Genomic DNA, 18,388 nt, shown 5'->3' with positions numbered 1-18,388 from the left:
GGCTGGAGCGTGCTGCTGCCCCCCCCCTCCCCCCCCGCCGAGCAAAAGGCATTCCCCTCCATTTGGGCAGACAGGGGGATCCCACACAGCTGAACGGTACCACGTGACTCTGAAGTTGCTCAGGCAGCACAACCGGCGGTGGGGAGGGGGCGATGGGCGCGAAGGGGGGCAGCTCACGTCAGATGGCCTGTCGCTTCTCTGAAGAGACACACGCCATGCTGGCTAAGTGGCCTGGCACAGGTCTACAATGTGCCTCCGTACCGCTGCCAGCCTCGCAGAAGATGCTGCTGGCTGCAAGGATCCCATGGGTGAGGACTGACCATCCGAGGGTTAACAAGTGACACTGACATTGGGGCTACTGATGAAGGTACACTGGAGATCCATAAGCGAGGACAACAACCAGGCTCTTGCGCACAGAAACCACTGGGAGAGGGCCAGCACAGGTAATTTATGTGGAGGTTAGCAGTGTTTTTGGTGCATGATGTTGGTTGTTGTGGTGACACGATCCCACGCATATTAAACTCTGTTCCGTGCCCATAGGTCTTCCCAACTCGTCTCCCGCTGGCAAACAAGCCTGGAAAAGCCACCCCTTGCAAAGTACAGTGGCACGGTTCATCCCGATGCTCGCCTCTGAAAACAGGATTGCCGAGTTAATCACAAACACGCAATAAAGAACAGCAGCAGGACGTGCGCAGGAGAGACGCCACGAGGGACTGCGGTTGTGCTGCATGCACGAGCAGAGAGACTTGGACCAGCGCATGGAGGGCAAAGATCTGGCCGCAATCATGAGGTGACCCTGAAGTGGCCATGAGGTGATCATGAGCCCAGTGGTAGCCAAAGAAAATAAATTAAAATAGAACGATTAAGATTTGTGGTCATTTCATGTGCACACACTATACATTAAGCCTACCATGTAAGGAAATGATGGACATTGCACAAGCAGCAGCAAACAGTGTTTCTGCTCTATCCACTGTTATCCAACAGAATATTGCTCTGGCGGCTGACACTGTGACATGTGCTGTGGTGGTTCGGCGCGCACAGTCAACACAGATCACACATAGAGCTCCACAGCAGCTACTTGCCCACAGCAGAGTGTGTACGTGTTCCTTTCAGAAGTGCGGCACCCTCCCATTTGGCATCTTGCAGAGTTGTGCACTCCGCAGGTGAACTGTTAAACGATGGTGGTGGCACTGGCTGCTGGATGAGACAATGTTAGGTCGAAGCGCACCCAGCGGGCACCAATACCTTGGCCAGTCATTAGTGCACTCGTATTACTTGTAAGGGAACAGGCATGTCTGTACAAGGCATGTCCCTCTCCTTGTTGCCCAGCAGACCTATCGTCACAATTCTTTCTGATTAGGATGTCATGTTACTTATTCATAAAGAACAGTCACTACAGCTACCTGGCAGATGTGCTGCTATGCATTTTATGACGTCAACACTGCTACCACCCAGCAATGGTCTAAAGAAAGAGTTATGCGTGCAACTTGAAAAGTATGATGTTGAAATAAATAAAGCAAACGATTGCAATACAGCAATCCGCCTCTCTACCTCTCTTTTCTCCTTCAAGACGTTCCTTAAAACCTACCTCTTTGACCAAGCGCTGCGCTAATTTCTACTTATGCGGCTCGGTGTCAAGTTTTTATCGCATTATAGTCCTGTGAAGCGCCTTGGGATGTTTCACTACGTTAAAGGTGCTATATAAATACAAGTTGTTGTAGCTGCAATAGGAAATGCAACAACAAGGTGCAGCAGTAAGGTACCATTTAGCTCCAGCAAGGGCCAATGCAGTAGCATCAAGATATAATGCAACAGCAAGGTGCAATGCTGGAGCAATAAGGTACAGTACAATAATGGGAAGGCATTATACAGCCACAGCATACCATGCAGCAGCAAGGCACAATGCTGGAGCAAAGAATTGTAATGCAGGACAGCAAGGTAAAATGCCGCAGCCGCTTGGTGCGATGCAGCAGTGACATACAATAAAGCAGCTGCAAGGTGCATTACAGAATCAACAGCGTACGATGCAATAGCAATAAGGTGCACTCAGTGGCAGCAAAGTGTAAATGCAGCCCAAGCAGGGTGAAATGCAGCGGCAACAAATCACAGTCCAATAGCAAGCAGCAACATGGTACAATGCTGCCTGGACAGGGTGAAATGCAATGTCAGCAAGCTACAGTGGAGCAGCAAGAAGGCACAATACAACAGGATTAAGGTGCAACACAGCAGCAGCAAGGCATAATGCATCAACAAAATGTAATGCTGTAGCAAGATGTAATACAACAACGAGCAGTGAAGTTGCACCAACATGGTACAGTACAGCAGCAGAAAGGTACAGTGCAATGATGAGATGCATTGCTGCAGCAAAATGTACAGCGCAACAGCAAAATGCAATGCAGCGGCACAAAAGGTACAATGCAGCAGCAGCAAGGTGCAATGCAGCAGCAGTAACAAGATACAAAATAGTAACAACAAAGAATGCAGCAACAACATGCAATGCAGTAAGGACAAGGTGCAGCAAAGGAGCAGTACAGCAGTGCAAGGTAGATCACAGTAACAGTAATAAGGTGAAAGACAACAGCACAAAGTGCAATGCAACCGCAATAGAGGACATTGCAGCAGAAAGGCGCAATACAGCAATAAAATATTGTACAAAAGCAGCAAGATGCAGGGCAGCAGCAACAGGCTGTGATGTACTGTACAGGAGCAACATGGTACAACGCAATCAAGTAAATACAACAGCAAAGTACAATGCAAACCACAGCAAGATGCAAAACAGCAGCAGTGAGCGACAATGTATAATGCAGCTGTAACAAGTTGCAATATAATAACAAGGTGTGATGCAGCGGCACGGCTCAATACAACAGTAACAAGCTACCGTGCATCAGAAGCAAGGTGCAGTGCTGCAGCAGCAAGCTGCAACACAGTAAATGGGTACAATGCAACACCATTGCAACAAGGTGCAATGCAGTTGCAGCAAGATGCAATACAGCAACTCGATGCGACGTAGAAGTAGCAAAGTACATGGCTGTCGCAGCAAAGTAACAAAGTGGAGTGCAAAACACTTGGCTGTTGAACCATGGTGCAATATCGCAGCAAAGTACAATGTAATACAGCAGCATGTATAATAGAGCCACTGTGAGCTGCAATACGGCAGCAACAATTGCAATACAGCAGCAGCAAATTGCAGTGTGCAATACAGCAGTACAGTGCAATACTACAGCGCAAAGGTACGATGCAGCAGTAACAAGGTGCAATGTAACAGAAAAAAGATCCAGTGCAGTGCAGCAGCAAGAAACAATGCAATAACAACACGATGCAATGCAACAGTAGCAAGGCACATGACTGCAGCTGCAAGGTGCAATACAGCAGCAAAGTTCAACAGAGCCACTGTGAATGGCAATGCAACAGCTGCAGTACACAATATGGCAGCGCAGTGTACAATACAGCGACAGCAAGCTGCAATGCGCAGTATAGCAGTAGCAAGAAGGTATAACACAGCAGCAGGAATGTAAACCACAGCAGCAAGAAGCTACAATACCCAGGACAGATTTGGCCAACCTTTCCAAACTCCAGAATAAGAAATAGAAATTGCATGCTAGCAATAGGTTACACGGTTTAATAGTTTTAATAGTTTAATAGAATGCTCACTAAAATTCTTATTGGAACGGCAAGTACACAGGCAAGACATGCTGAAAGCTAGCCCATCAATGTGACTTCTGACGTGCTATGGTTGCAATGAATTACTTGAAAGCTGAATTGTGTTCTTTCATTCCCTCTCTCATTCTCACTTTTTTTTCACCTCCACTCTCTGTTCCTCTCTGTTTCACCCCCTTCGCCACACATTTGTAAGGGCAGCCTGAGTCTAGAGAGAACATTATTCTGAATTGACCTCCAGCTCAAAGGGCTGTAGCAAAGTGTCACCTGCATGGAGCTTGGAAATGCCAGACTGCTGTACAGATTGAAGGTTTTAATGAACCAGTATCCAGGGAGGAAGTGGACTTCCCACTGCACCGACCTGGCTAATGGGAAACATGGACGGCGTGCAAACAGAATTTCAAAAAGTTCCTCTGGACAGGAGTGGGTGGTGGGGGCAGAATGGTGATGACCTTGGAGATCAGTGCCAGGAGCTGCCAACTTGCATTGGCACTGCCCTTTAAAAATGGGAACTAAAAAAAGACTTGCATTTATAAGAACATAAGAATTAGGAGCAGGAGTAGGCCATTTGGCCTCTCGAGCCTGCTCCGCCATTTAATATGATCATGGCTGATCCGATCATGGACTCAGCTCCACTTCCCTGCCCGCTCCCCATAACCCTTTATTCCCTTATCGCTCAAAAATCTGTCTATATCTCTACCTTAAATATATTCAATGACCCAGCCTCCACAGCTCTCTGGGGCAGAGAATTTCACAGATTTACAACCCTCTGAAAGAAGAAATTCCTCCTCATCTCAGTTTTAAATGGGCGGCTCCTTATTCTGAGACTATGTCCCCTAGTTTTAGTTTTCCCTGAGTGGAAATATCCTCTCTGCATCCATCTTGTTGAGCCCCCTCATTATCTTATATGTTTCGATAAGATCACCTCTCATTCTTCTGAACTCCAATGAGTATAGGCCCAACCTAAACCTATCTTCATAAATCAAACCCTCATTTCTGGAATCAACCTAGTGAACCTTCTCTGAACAGCAAGTATGTCCTTCTTTAAATATGGAGACCAAAACTGTACTCTAGGTGTAGCCTCACCAATAACTACCCTCTACAGTTGTAGCAAGACTTCTCTGCTTTTATACTCTATCCCCTTGCAATAAAGGCCAACATTCCATTTGCCTTCCTGATTACTTGCTGTACCTGCATACTAACTTTTTGTGTTTCATGCACAAGTACCCCTAGGTCCCTCTGTACTGTAGCACTTTGTAATTTTTCTCCATTTAAATTATAATTTGCTTTGCTATTTTTTCTGCCAAAGTGGATAACCTCACATTTTCCCACATTATACTCCATCTGCCAAATTTTTGCCCACTCACTTAACTTGTCTATCCCTTTGCAGATTTCTTGTGTCCTCCTCACAATTTGCTTTCCCACCCATCTTTGTATCATCAGCAAACTTGGCTACATTACATTCGGTCCCTTCATCCAAGTCATTAATATAGATTGTGAATAGTTGAGGACCCAGCACCGATCCCTGCGGCACCGCACTAGTCACTGTTTGCCAACCGGAAAACAATCCATTTATCCCGACTCTCTGTTTTCTGTTAGTTAGCCAATCCTCTATCCATGCTAATATATTACCCTAAACCCCGTGAACTTTTATCTTGTGCAGTAACCTTTTATGTGGCACCTTATTGAATGCCTTCTGGAAATCCAAATACACCACATTCACTGGTTCCCCCTTATCCACCCTCATTACATCCTCAAAGAACTCCAGCAAATTTGTCAAACATGATTTATCTTTCATAAAACCATGCTGACTCTGCTTGATTGAATCATGCTTTTCCAACTGTCCTGCTACTGCTTCCTTAATAATGGACTCCAGCATTTTCCCAACGACAGATGTTAGGTTAACTGGTCTATAGTTTCCTGCTTTCTGTCTGCCGCCTTTTTTAAATAGGGGCATTACAATTGCGGTTTTCATGACCACCGGACGTCTCAAAGCGCTTTACAGCCAATGAAGTACTTTTGGAGTGTAGTCACTGTTGTAATGTAGGAAACGCGGCAGCCAATTTGCACACAGCAAGCTCCCACAAACAGCAATGTGATAATGACCAGATAATCTGTTTTGTTATGTTGATTGAGGGATAAATATTGGCCAGGACAGTAGAGAGAACTCCCCTGCACTTCTTCAAAATAGTGCATGGCATCTTTTACGTCCACCTGAGAGAGCAGACGTGCCTCGATTTAATGTCTCATCTGAAAGACGGTACCTCCGACAGTGCAGCGCTCCCTCAGCACTGTACTGGAGTGTCAGCCTGGGTTATATACTCAAGTCTCTGGAGTGGACTTTGAACCCACAACCTACTGACAAGAGTGCTTCCCACTGAGCCACAGCTGACACGGATTCTATTTGAGGCATACAGACTTCAGTGTTCCCGACCCCAGCCTTTACGTGGTTCTTTGGGTTGCCACAGCATGTATTTCAAATGTTTTGGAGGCCTGCTCTCGAGAGGAGCGAGTAGGACAGGTTGTAGCTTCATACAAAATCATGGAAAGCCTAGGGCTCGGGGAGCCCACATACATTGCACTCATTGACCTTCATAAGGCTTTTGACCTAGTGCCTTCTGGGCTCATCAGGAAGGAGATGGGAACTGGGAGCACATGGCTTGGATTTTATCTCCAGCCCCAAGATTGGTGTAAGGATAGGTGAGAGGCTGATGAAATTACTTCCCTCATAGGATGAGTGTGACAAGGATGTCTGCTATTGCCCATCTGATTCGATGTCTTTACCAATGATGCATTGGACGGCATTGTAAGGGGCAGTCTTGGAGTACCCTGGGTATTTCTGAAGGAATTGTGGCACTTCTTTTGACAGATAGTGTGTCATTGGTAGACTTGCCTGCAGATCTCGTGGGCTCTACTCACCATATTGCCTTCGTGCACAGGATTATGGCTGGGCACGACTCGAGTTGGGATCTCCAAAGTACTGATTGGAAACACAAGGGTGAATGTCCCGATTGTTGATTCATATCAGTCCCTGGATTCCGGTGAATGCCTACTTCAACACAGATACAGTCCTCTGGGATCATACTGAGAAGGGGCGAGGGCAACTTTGGCCCTTTACTATCACTCTTCAGCAAAGTCTCAATGTAGGTTAAGCTTGTGGCATAGAAGGCACGGCTCAGAACTCCGAGGCATGCTACAGGGGGAATTGTGACAATGGGGAAACAGTTGTGGTGAGGGGGGGCTTTGGTGTACGCTGGCCTATCACTCAACATCCTGAAGTGGGAGTCATGGTGGGAATGTCTCTTTCTCAAAGCATCTCACGCAAAGAGATGGATTGGTGACGAAGCAGCTTGAGGAAAAATAGAAAAGCAAAGTATTTTTTAAATGGTGAGAGATTGGGAAATGTTGGTGTTCAGAGGGACCTGGGTGTCCTTGTACACAAATCACTGAACGTTAACATGCAGGTACAGCAAGCAATTAAGAAAGCAAATGATATGTTGGCCTTTATTACAGGAGGATTTGACTATAAGAGTAAAGACATCTTACTGCAATTATATAGGGCCTTGGTGAGACCACACCTGAAGTATTGTGTACAGTTTTAGTCTCCTTACCTCAGGAAGGATGTATTTGCCATAGAGGGAGTACAATGAAGGTTCACCAGACTGATTCCCGGGATGGAGGGATTGTCTTATGAGGAGACATTGAGTAGACTAGGCGTATATTCTCTAGAGTTTAGAAGAATGAGAGGTGATCTCATTGAAACATACAAAATTCTTACAGGGCTCGACAGGGTAGATGCTGAGAGGATGTTTCCCCTGGCTGGAGAGTCTAGAACCAGGGGGTCACAGTCTCATAATAAGGGGTCGGCCATTTAAGACTGAGATGAGGAGAAACCTCTTCACTCAGAGGGTGGTGAATCTTTGGAATTCCCTATTCCAAAGGGCTGTGGAGGCTCAGTCATTGAGTATATTCAAGGCTGAGAGCGATAGAATTTTGGATATTAAGGGAATCAAGGGATATGGAGACAGTGCAGGAAAGTGGAGTTGAGGTAGAAGATCAGCCATGATCTTATTGAATGGCGGAGCAGGCTCGAGGGGCTGAATGGCCTACTCCTCCTAATTCTTATGTTCTTAAGTTGAGACAGACCTAAGGTACTGTTGGTGATTGACTCGCCAACCTGGCTCACTAATGGGATCTAGTGAGGTAGACCTGTCACTCGGGGCTGAGATTTATCGCACTCAACTCCAGATAACCCTGTATGCCAACACCCTCACAGTACCAGTTAGTGGTGCCCTGCTCTGTCACACTGTATGGTTCTTGCTGACTAAGCACCAGCAAAACCCCTGCGAACACGTGTGGCTCCCAAAAAGCCTTGGCTGTTGCCAACCTGTGCCCAAGCTGTCTGGACCTCGCTAAGAAGGTTGTTAGAGAGTGTGCACTCTTGTATTGAGTAAAGAGAAATTCTACTTCTATGGATTTCGCAGTCGTTGGGTTTAAGAGAGTCTTAAACATAATAATGGGTTTCCACAACTGTCAGATACCTAGCTAATCAGAAGGAAATATTCCCTCTCTCTTTATCACTCTCATTCCCTCCTTCCCCATCTTTTTCATTCCTCCTTGTCTCTTTCATTCCCTGTTTCTTCCTTTCTCTCCTCCTCTCTCCCTCTTTCATTTCTTCTATCCTTGCCTGTTTCTTTAATTCCTCCTCTCCCTTTCTCATCTCCTCATTCCTTGTCTATCATTCCCTTACTGGCAGCAACCTGTTTTTTTGCTTCATATTCCCACTCCAGCTAGCACCATCGGGTGTGCTTTTTGCTACAAGGGCTGGCAATGTGCAAAAGGTTTGTGCTTGTGGGGGCTTTGCTCTTTTTGCTGGGCTGTGGACCAGGTTATTGCTCGAGAGCTGAGCAGCCTCCCAAATGGATGGGTTGGCACATTCAGGCATTGCAATTCGCTCAAAATATAGAGGTCAGAATGCAAGGACAGCTGCCTGTGCATTGTGGCTGATTACATTCTGTATCTCTCACATTGGGACTGAATGCATGGGCAGGCACATACAAGAGCTGCACTTCAGACACAGAGGAGCAGCTTGTGAGAGGCCAGTTGTCCACTCCTGCACTGAGCAATTTGAACGTGCTAAGCAATGGGTTCTTCTTACATTACAACAGTGACTACACTCCAAAAGTACTTCATTGGCTGTAAAGCGCTTTGAGACATCCGGTGGCCGTGAAAGGTGCTGTAAAAATTCAATTCTTTCTTTTCCTCGTGTCTTCTTGCGGTTCCCTTTTGGAGAACCGTACAAAGTAGTCTAAGGATTTGCAGGCTGATTAATCGTGTTAACACTCCTTCCATGGCTGTGTACCTGCTGATAGGGTGGTCAGTCCAATATGGCGGGACGGGTTTATGGGCTGCCATAACTCATATGATGAGGGGGGCCACCCATACCCACTGGACACGAATATCCTGCTGGATGTCAACCCAGATTTCCGAGCTGGAGCTCCGACTCCATTCGCTGCGACTGTCTGGAGTGGGTTTACGAATCATGCACCTTCTGGCCCAGAGGCGGGAACGCTACCACTGCGCCAAAGGCTCACTCCGAACAATGGGTTAAATAGCCCTCAATACTACAGTCTGCGGGCAGCCATTTACAGTGCGTGCAAAGGGATTCAGCCAGCAAAAGGACATAATTTTAGGCTGCAAGCAAAAAAAGCACACTGCACTTTGCAGTCAACTACTTGCACCACATTGCACTGCAATCCAGCAAACTAAATGCTTTTACATTGCCCAGAAAAGACTACCCTTTGCCACCTACAATGCCGCATTTAGAGCGCATACATCGATTTTAGGCGATTTTGCAGTCAAGTAGGAAAAGAAATCTGTAGATCAAAGAGAACCACTGCGTACAGCAATCAAAACGATTCCATTGCACCTCTAGTAACACAGTAAAGTGATGACACCAGCACGTTCACAGCCAGGAGTGTGTAGAACAGCAAGTGGCACCATGCCAGCCTGGCATTAATGTGCGTGCATAGGACAGTGATTTTGGAGCTGTCCTATGTGGAAGACTGGAACCAAATGATGGCATTAATGCGGGAAAGAGGCACAGGTAGGTCAGTTTTGTGTCGCTCTCCCAACAAAGCTCAAAGCATCTTGCTTTGCTACCGGCTGCTCCCATCTGGTCTTTGTATTGCAGCTATCATCATTACAAGGGCTTGCTCAATATCCCATAGGCCGCTGTGATTGCTGCCAATTCCCTGAACTTGTCTGACATGTTTCAGTGGAAGCAACAAAGATTCTCAATTTTATTTTTAACTAAAGGAATGGAGGAAAGATTGCCTTGATTTGAAAGTCTCGGATTGTCCCCAGTTCAGTGTATGTATGCCAGTCCCAGGGCAGCGTTTTGGCAATGTATTAATATTGTTGTTCTGGGCTCTTGGCAATGCTGCATTCTGGCCGCTGGAAGTGGTCTTGAATTCTCGATGAAAGAAGTTGACTACGTTACCTTAAAGAAGCATTGTAGTTGGCAAACTTTTACGCAATGCATCATTTCCGTTACAACAATGTCGGGATCCAAGTTAGTATAATATTTATTGTCACAATTTTGGTCACCGCGCCATGTATTTGTAAATCAATAATGGTTTGCCAAACAAAGTTTTAAGAAGGCCGTGACCCTTTAAAAGGAGAATTTAACCTTCAGTGCCAAACCCGTTCCATTGCATTGCATCATGCTCCTCTTTCTGTTCAATTACTACGTCTATTCTTATTCCTTATTCACTTACTTTGGCCATGTACTTATTTTTAATAAGAATTATAGGTAAATCTAATGACACTTTAACCTTTTCATGTTTGGGTAGGGAGTGGCTACGGTGTAGTGCTCTTTCACCCTTTTACATGCAGCGTGAAGAGCTGCTCCCTGTAGGCGGCTGGGCAGCACTGTATAACCATGGTGACTGTGAGAGAAAATATGTGAGACTGGAAAAAGTTGCCTTAACCTGACTGGCAAATTCTCTGGACCCAGACTTTGAGAGAGCTGCAGTGCGACCGGCTCCCTGCATGTCAGGTCGCTCGCATTAAGGAGCGCAGCCAACAGGCTGAGAACCACGCGTCTGTCATTGGTTGGCATTCCTTCCTGTAAAAGCTCCTTGAGTGCAGCTGTTGAGCATTCCCCAGTCAATGTAAATCTCGCCTGTGTAAATCTTGCCTCCTAAGGTGCCAGTTCCATTGTGTAAACCAGAATGATACCACAGCGAATAAGGTTTATCCAGAAACCAAGTCTGTGGTGACCCCAGTTACCCAGAAATCTTTGCAGATAAAAACAAGATGGCAGAACACCTCTGGCTAGCCTCCATTACTAAACACAGGGTGCCCCGTCCTGTGGGAAAATAGGTGAGACACAGCAGCAATAATCAGAACCAAAACAACAAGCAATTATTGCTGAAGTTTATTTGTTATCCAGCTTGCTGTTAAATGAAGCAGTGATTGTGATGTTGTCCAATTATTATGTCTGCAAGTCTTGAATGAGTTTTTGATATTTAACAACTCTCAGCTGAATACACCACTTAGATCATTAAAAAGATCCCCAAGTGGCATTGCGCGGGGTGGTACTGAGTGACGGAGAGCAGGAAGATCCCAGGCTTGATTCCCAGTCTTTACAGAGTTAGCTGATCCATGTTGGGATACTGATAGTAACGCTATGATTAACCTCAGTATTCATGGGCCAGCGAGAGGAAAAATCAGCCAGGCTCCCTACTCTTGATTGCTGTGCAGTGACTCCAGCTAGAAGGTGCATGTGTGGTCACTGGATGAGAAGAGGATTTGATTTTTTTTGGTGCCCCCACTTACGCCCGCCCCCCGACCATAGTCTGCTAACACTCACGTGGAGAATGGGCCACTTGAGCAAGGTACCAGACATTGGCCAATGCCTGTGGAGCTGTACCCCAGTAAGAATCAGCATCTTCAGAAGAGGGAGGGAGAATGTTGGAGGATAAAGATAAAGTTCTGATAAATGTGAGCATTTCTAAACAAACTTTAGAATGCTTTTAAGTGTGGGTACTATGTTGTGTCGAAGTATTATTGGTCTTGACACCCAGGATGTCCAACAGATTGCTTTCAAGGTACAAGTCCTTCTTTATCCAGCTGGCCAACAATCTCTGAATCCTTGCAGTCGCTGTGTTCCACTGCTTGCTACACCATGTGTTTTTTTAAACACAGTATTACTTTAATAATTAGGACAAAAGATAATACAAAATATCTGAATATATACATATGTATCAATATATTTATTGTGTGTTTCAAAAGGGGTCTGGGTGGTGCACAGGGTTAAAATATTGTCTTTTCACCTCTGATGTTTGGGTTCAAACTTAGCCTTAACAAGCGATTTGATATTTATTTACATCCAGTCTAATCATAGAAAATATATTCTTGCCCTTGAAAGGCTACAAAGGCAAGCAGCCAAGATGGTCCCGATGTCAGGCATTTCATTTGTGAGGGAAGGTTGAAGAAGTTCTTTTCTTTGCAAAAGCACAGACTTTGAGGTGACTCAATTTGAAGTTTTCAACACTACATGGAGGCAAGTAATGGAGTTGATTGAGGCAAATTTTACACCATGGCGAAGGGGTCAAATGCCACCAAGTGAAAGATCAGGGAATTAGGAGTAAGACATGTCGACATTTTTAGAAAAGGAATAACTCGGGAGTGAAGGATGGGTTCAATGGATCCAAGAGATAATTGGATGTGGTTCTGGAGAGAAATTGGGAAAAAACTTCCTCTCGTAGTTAAGAAATTTGTCTACACCTTGCACCTTTGGCACTTAGTGAAGGCTTCACCCCCCTCAAATTTCCCTTCAACTAGTAGGTTGTATGAGTATCCCTGGTTGTTCAATAAATTAACTTTCCATTAGAATGACTGGTTTTCATTTCACTTAGTCACATCTTAAATTTATTTGTGAAGATTTCAGTGTTTCAAGCAAAATTTCAAATATATTTGCTGGAGGAATTATAAGCCCCTGTAAAAAGGTGGGTAGATGTGGTTAGAAAAGAGACAGGGTTGTTGGGGCTTAAGAACATAAGAAATAGGAGCAGGAGTAGGCCACCTGGCCCCTCAAGCCTGCTCCGCCATTTAATAAGATCATGGCTGATCTGATCATGGACTCAGATCCACTTCCCTGCCCACTCCCCATAGCCCTTTACTCCCTTATCGCTCAAAAATCTGTCTATCTCCGCCTTAAATATATTCAATGACCCTGCCTCCACAGCACTCTGGGGCAGAGAATTCCATAGATTTACAACCCTCTGAGAGAAGAAATTCCTCCTCATCTCAGTTTTAAATGGGCAGCCCCTTATTCTGAGACTATGTCCCCTAGTTTTAGTTTCCCCTATGAGTGGAAATATCCTTTCTGCATCCACCTTGTCGAGCCCCCTCATTATCTTTTATGTTTCAATAAGCATTCTTCAGAACTCCAATGTGTATCGGCCCAACCTACTCAACCTATCTTCATAAGTCAACCCCCTAATTTCCAGAATCAACCGAGTGAACCTTCTCTGAACAGCCTCCAATGCAAGTATATCCTTCCTTAGATACGGAGACCAAAACTGCACACAGTACTCTAGGTGTGGCCTCACCAATACTCTCTACAGTTGTACCAGGACTTCTCTGCTTTTATACTCTACCTCCCTTGCAATAAAGGCGAACATTCCATTTGCCTTCCTGATTACTTGCTGTACCTGCATACTAACTTTTTGTGTTTCATGCACAAGGACCCCCAGGTCCCTCTGTACTGCAGCACTTTGCAATATTTCTCGATTTAAATTATAATTTGCTTTTCTATTTTTTTCTGCCAAAGTGGATAATCTCACATTTTCCCACATTATATGCCATCTGCCAAATTTTTGCCCACTCACTTAGCCTGTCTATATCCCTTTGCAGATTTGTTGTGTCCTCCTCACAATTTGCTTTCCCACCCATCTTTGTATCATCAGCAAACTTGGCTACATTACACTCGGTCCCTTCATCCAAGTCATTAATATAGATTGTAAATAGTTGAGGACCCAGCACCGATCCCTGCGGCACCCCACTAGTTACTGTTTGCCAACCGGAAAATGACCCATTTATCCCGACACGCTGTTTTCTGTTTCTTAGCCAATCCTCTATCCATGCTAATATATTACCCCCAACCGCGTGAACTTTTATCTTGTGCAGTAACCTTTTATGTGGCACCTTATTGAATGCCTTCTGGAAATCCAAATACACCACGTCCACTGGTTCTCCCTGATCCACCCTGTTCGTTACATCCTCAAAAAACTCCAGCAAATTTGTCAAACACGATTTCCCTTTCATAAAACCATGCTGATTCTGCTTGATTGAATTATGCTTTTCCAAATATCCTGCTACTGCTTCCTTAATAATGGACTCCAGCATTTTCCCAGCGACATTTGCGATTTTCCAATCCGCTGGGACCGCCCCAGAATCCAGGGAATTTTGGTAGATTACAACCAATGCATTCACTATCTTGGCAGCCACTTCTTTTAAGACCTTAGGATGTAAGCCATCAGGTCCAGGGAACTTGTCCGCCTTTAATCCCATTATTTTACTGAGAGCATGCAAAAATAAAGCGCAGGCAGCGGAAGGAGCAAGCAGCAAACCAGGCTCCCTGCCCACCCTTTCCCTCAACGACTCTCTGTCTGACCTGTGACAGAGACTGTGGTTCTCGTATTGGACTGTACAGCCACCTAAGAACTCATGCTAAGAATGGAAGCAAGTGTTCCTTGATTCCGAGGGACTGCCTATGATGATGATGTATTTTGGAGTACTACTTCTTTAGTGATAGTGATTGTATTAAGTTCCTCCCTCCCTATAGCCCCTTGATTATCCACTATTGAGATGTTTTTAGTGTCTGCTACCATAAGACCGATACAAAATATTTGTTCAACGTCGCTGCCATTTCCCTGTTCTCCATTATTAATTCCCCATTCTCATCCTCAAGGGGACCAACATTTACTTTAGCTACTCTTTTCCTTTTTATGTAATTGTAGCAATTCTTACTATCTGTTTTTATATTTCGTGCTAGTTTACTTTCAGAATCTATCTTCCCTCTCTCTATCTTTTGTTTTAGTCATTCTTTGCTGGCTTTTAAAAGTTTCCCAATCCTCTGGCCTTCCACTAGTCTTGGCCACATTGTATGCCCTTGTTTTCAATTTGATACCGTCCCTATTTCCTTAGTTAGCCACGGATGGTTATTCCTTCTCTTCCAGACTTTCCTTCTCATTGAGATATATTTTTGTTGCGAGTTATGAAATATCTCCTTAAATGTCTGCCACTGCTCATCAACCGTCCCATATTTTAATCTATTTTCCCAATCCACTTTAGCCAACTCTACCCTCGTACCTTTATTTAAGCTTTGGACACTGGTTTAAGAACCAACTTTCTCACCCTCCAACTGAATTTTAAATTCATGTTATGGTCACTCATTCCGAGAGGATCCTTTACTACAAGATCATTTATTAATCCTGTCTCATTACACAGTACCAGATCGAAGATAGCCTGCTCCCTGGTTGGTTCCGCAACGTACTGTTCAAGAAAACTATCCCGGATACACTCTATGAACTCTTCCTCAAGGCTACCCTGGCCAATTTGCTTTGTCCAATCAATATGAAGATTAGAATCGCCCATGATTATTGCCATTCCATTATTACAAGCCTCCATTATTTCTTGATTTATACGCCGTCCAACAATGTAGCTACTGTTAGTGGCCTATAGACTATGCCCACCAGAGATTTTTTTCCCCTTATTATTCCTTATCTCCACCCAAACTGATTCAACATCTTGATCTTCTGAGCCAATATCGTTTCTCACTAATGTGCTGATCTCATCCTTTATTAACAGTGCTACTCCTTTTCCTTTCTGTCTGTCCTTCCGAATTGTCAAATAACCCTGGATATTTAGTTCCCAGTCCTGGTCACTTTGCAACCACGTCTTTGTAATGGCTAGCAGATCGTACCCATTTGTATCTATTTGTGCCGTCAATTCATCTATTTTGTTATGAATGCTACGTACATTCAGATAAAGAGCTTTTAAATTTGTTTTTTTTTACCATTTTTTTCCTGCTTTGACCCCACTTTCTGATTCACCTTTATGTTTATACATTCTGTCCCTTCCTGGCACACTCTAGTTTTCATTTAATGGCCTTTTTTCTGTTCCAGAAAGTTCTTCTGTAGCTAACGTTAAGCAGCCATGGTCCAACTGTTAGCGAACTCTACTCTACAACACAGGGCTGTGATGAATATGGTTCTAATTAAAAATAAAAACAGAAAATGCTGGAAACACTCAGCAGGTCAGGCAGCATCTGCGGAGAGAGAAACCGAGTTCATGCTTCAGGTCGATGACCTTTCGTCAGTATTTGAAATAGTTCAAGAAGTAACAGATTTTAAGCAAGTTGATGGGCAGCGAATTGGGAAGAGGAGGAAAGAACAAAAGGGGTTGGAGAACAAGAGTAAGGAAGTCTTGCTGCAAATTTACAGGGCTTTGGTGAGACCATACCTGGAGTACTGTGCCTAGTTTTCGTCTCCTTATCTAAGTAAGGATATACTTGCCTTAGAGGCAGCGCAACGAAGGTTCACTAGATTGATTCCTGGGATGAAAGAGCCTGTACTCTCTGGAGTTTAGAAGAGTGATTGAAACATAAGATTCTCTGGGGAATTGACAGGGTAGGTGCTGAGAGGCTGTTTCTCCTGGTTGGAAAGTCTAGATCTAGGGGGCATAGTCTCAGGATAAGGGGTCGGCCATTTAAGACTGAGATGCGGAGGAATTTCTTCACCCAGATGGTTGTGAATCTTTGGAATTCTTTACCCCAGAGGGCTGTGGATGGTCAGTCCTTGAGTATATTCAAGACAGAGATCGCTAGATTTTTGGACTCTTGGGGAACCAAGGGACATAGGGATCGGACGGGAAAGTGGAGTTGAGATCGAAGATCTCATGATCTTATTGAATGGCAGAGCAGGCTTGAAGGGCCGTATGGCCTACGTCTGCTCCATTTCTTATGTTCTTATGGAAGGTCTGTGATAGGGTGGCAGGCAGGAGAGATTAGAGAGACAAAAGGGATGATGGTGCAAGGCGAAAGGAGATGTTAAAGGGACAAGTTAAGAGACAAGAGACGGGTCTAGAGGATGCGTAAATGGGAATAGCAGAAAGCAGAAAAAGAACAATGCATTAGCTCAGCGCACCATCAATCCCCCGCTTACAGCTAGCAATCCACACTTGCCAATACATTTGTGTCACTGCTATTTGAACAGAGTTCTTGGTGGAGAAGGACAGTGTATTTTGCACATGTGAGACGCCATGCAACATGACTCGATATGGTAAGGAGCTGTCCATGGTAAAAATCCCCAGCAAGGCTTCAGCCAAATACCTGGCCAAAAAGTACAACAAATCGGAAGATTACATAGGGTGAGTACCTCTACTATAACTGCTTCTCTGTTTGTGTCACAATATAGCCATGATTAAAGAGGCAATGTCTTTGTCACTGGGGAGGAGGAACAGCTATGCCTCACGTCAAACGTGATGCAGTGACAGTTTCCGGGTGCACTATTGAGTTTCCACATGAATAACATTGCTACTCCCTGTTTGAACCCTTTTAATCTCCCGTCAGTCCCACCTAGACCACCGAGAATACTCTGGTTAATATCACTAAAAGTATCCTGTGTGTCTATGCCTGGGTTTAAGCATTCCTCCTCAATCCTGTTGACAATTGCTTTCTCCTTCATTGCCTCGCTTCTGTTGATGGCAGAGTCGTTTCATGGCTCCGTTCCTAGCTGACTGAATTTGCAGCCAGCTCCACTCAGGTAATGGATTCTCCTCCTACACCCATATAGTCATTCATGGCATGCCCCAAGTTCCATGCTTGGCCCCTTCACATTCCTTAGCTACATGCTACCTCTTGGCAAAATCACCTGCTAGAATGGGGGGTGGTTCCACATGTCACCAAGCTTTAGCTGTCCACCACCACATCCTCAACTCTACGACTGTTGCTGTGCTTTCTGACAGCTTGTCTGCATCAAGTCATCGATGAGCCAGCTAAATATTGGCAAGATTGAAGCCAGCCCCTTTGCTGCCTTCCCCGCAGCAACTCTGCACTCTAGCCATCTGATTTCAACACTCTGCATGACTATTTCGACTGGCTGAACCCAATAGGCACATCCTCAATGCCCTGCTGGACCCAGAGCTCAGCTTCCAGTCCATCACCAAAACCACCTATTTCCATCTCCACAATATTGCTTGCCTACCTTCTCGACCTCATCTCCACCGCCTCATCCATGCCATTGTGACCTCCTGCCTCAGCTTTTCCAACAACCTTCCTCTTCCTGGTCCCCTTTGGTCCATCCTACACAAACTCCAATTCCTCCAGAACTCCACTGCCCACATCCTATCCCACATAAAGTTCCACTCACCTATCACTCCATCCTCACTGACCTCCTCCAAATCCCCGTCTCTGAGCACATAGATTCCGAAATCCCCAACCTTGGTTACAAATTTTGCCTCACAGCTGCAACCTCCTTTAACCTTACATATCAGCTCATACTCACCACTCTTCTAAATCTTGCCTACTCTGTGATTCCCGCACCGCCACCCCCCCCCCCCCCCCCCCCCGCCTTTCCATCACTCCCAAGTAGTGACATACTGTTTAGCCATCACGGCTTTGCATTCGGGAGTTCTCTTCCTAAACCCCTCTGCCTTTCTA

The 18,388-nt window shown here is 45.1% G+C and overlaps 1 protein-coding gene across 3 annotated transcripts in view; it reads left to right on the top strand.

Annotated features, from left to right (window-relative positions):
* The window catches only part of LOC139240933 (acid-sensing ion channel 1B-like), a 357,576-nt gene that overhangs the window by 269,113 nt on the left and 70,075 nt on the right, over positions 1-18,388 (top strand). For all 3 annotated transcript variants that reach the window (XR_011588759.1, XM_070869476.1, XM_070869477.1), the window contains exon 6: positions 16,944-17,097. Coding sequence is in view for 2 of the 3 variants with exons in the window: in XM_070869476.1 (XP_070725577.1) it covers positions 16,944-17,097 (154 nt within the window). In the remaining variant the exon portion in view is untranslated. The remainder of the gene's footprint in view (positions 1-16,943; positions 17,098-18,388) is intronic.

This window comes from Pristiophorus japonicus, chromosome X (genome assembly GCF_044704955.1).
Source record: "Pristiophorus japonicus isolate sPriJap1 chromosome X, sPriJap1.hap1, whole genome shotgun sequence".
Lineage (NCBI taxonomy): Eukaryota > Metazoa > Chordata > Chondrichthyes > Pristiophoridae > Pristiophorus > Pristiophorus japonicus.
The sequence above is the reverse complement of the archived record's forward strand: the minus strand, read 5'-3'. Positions and strand labels throughout refer to the sequence as shown.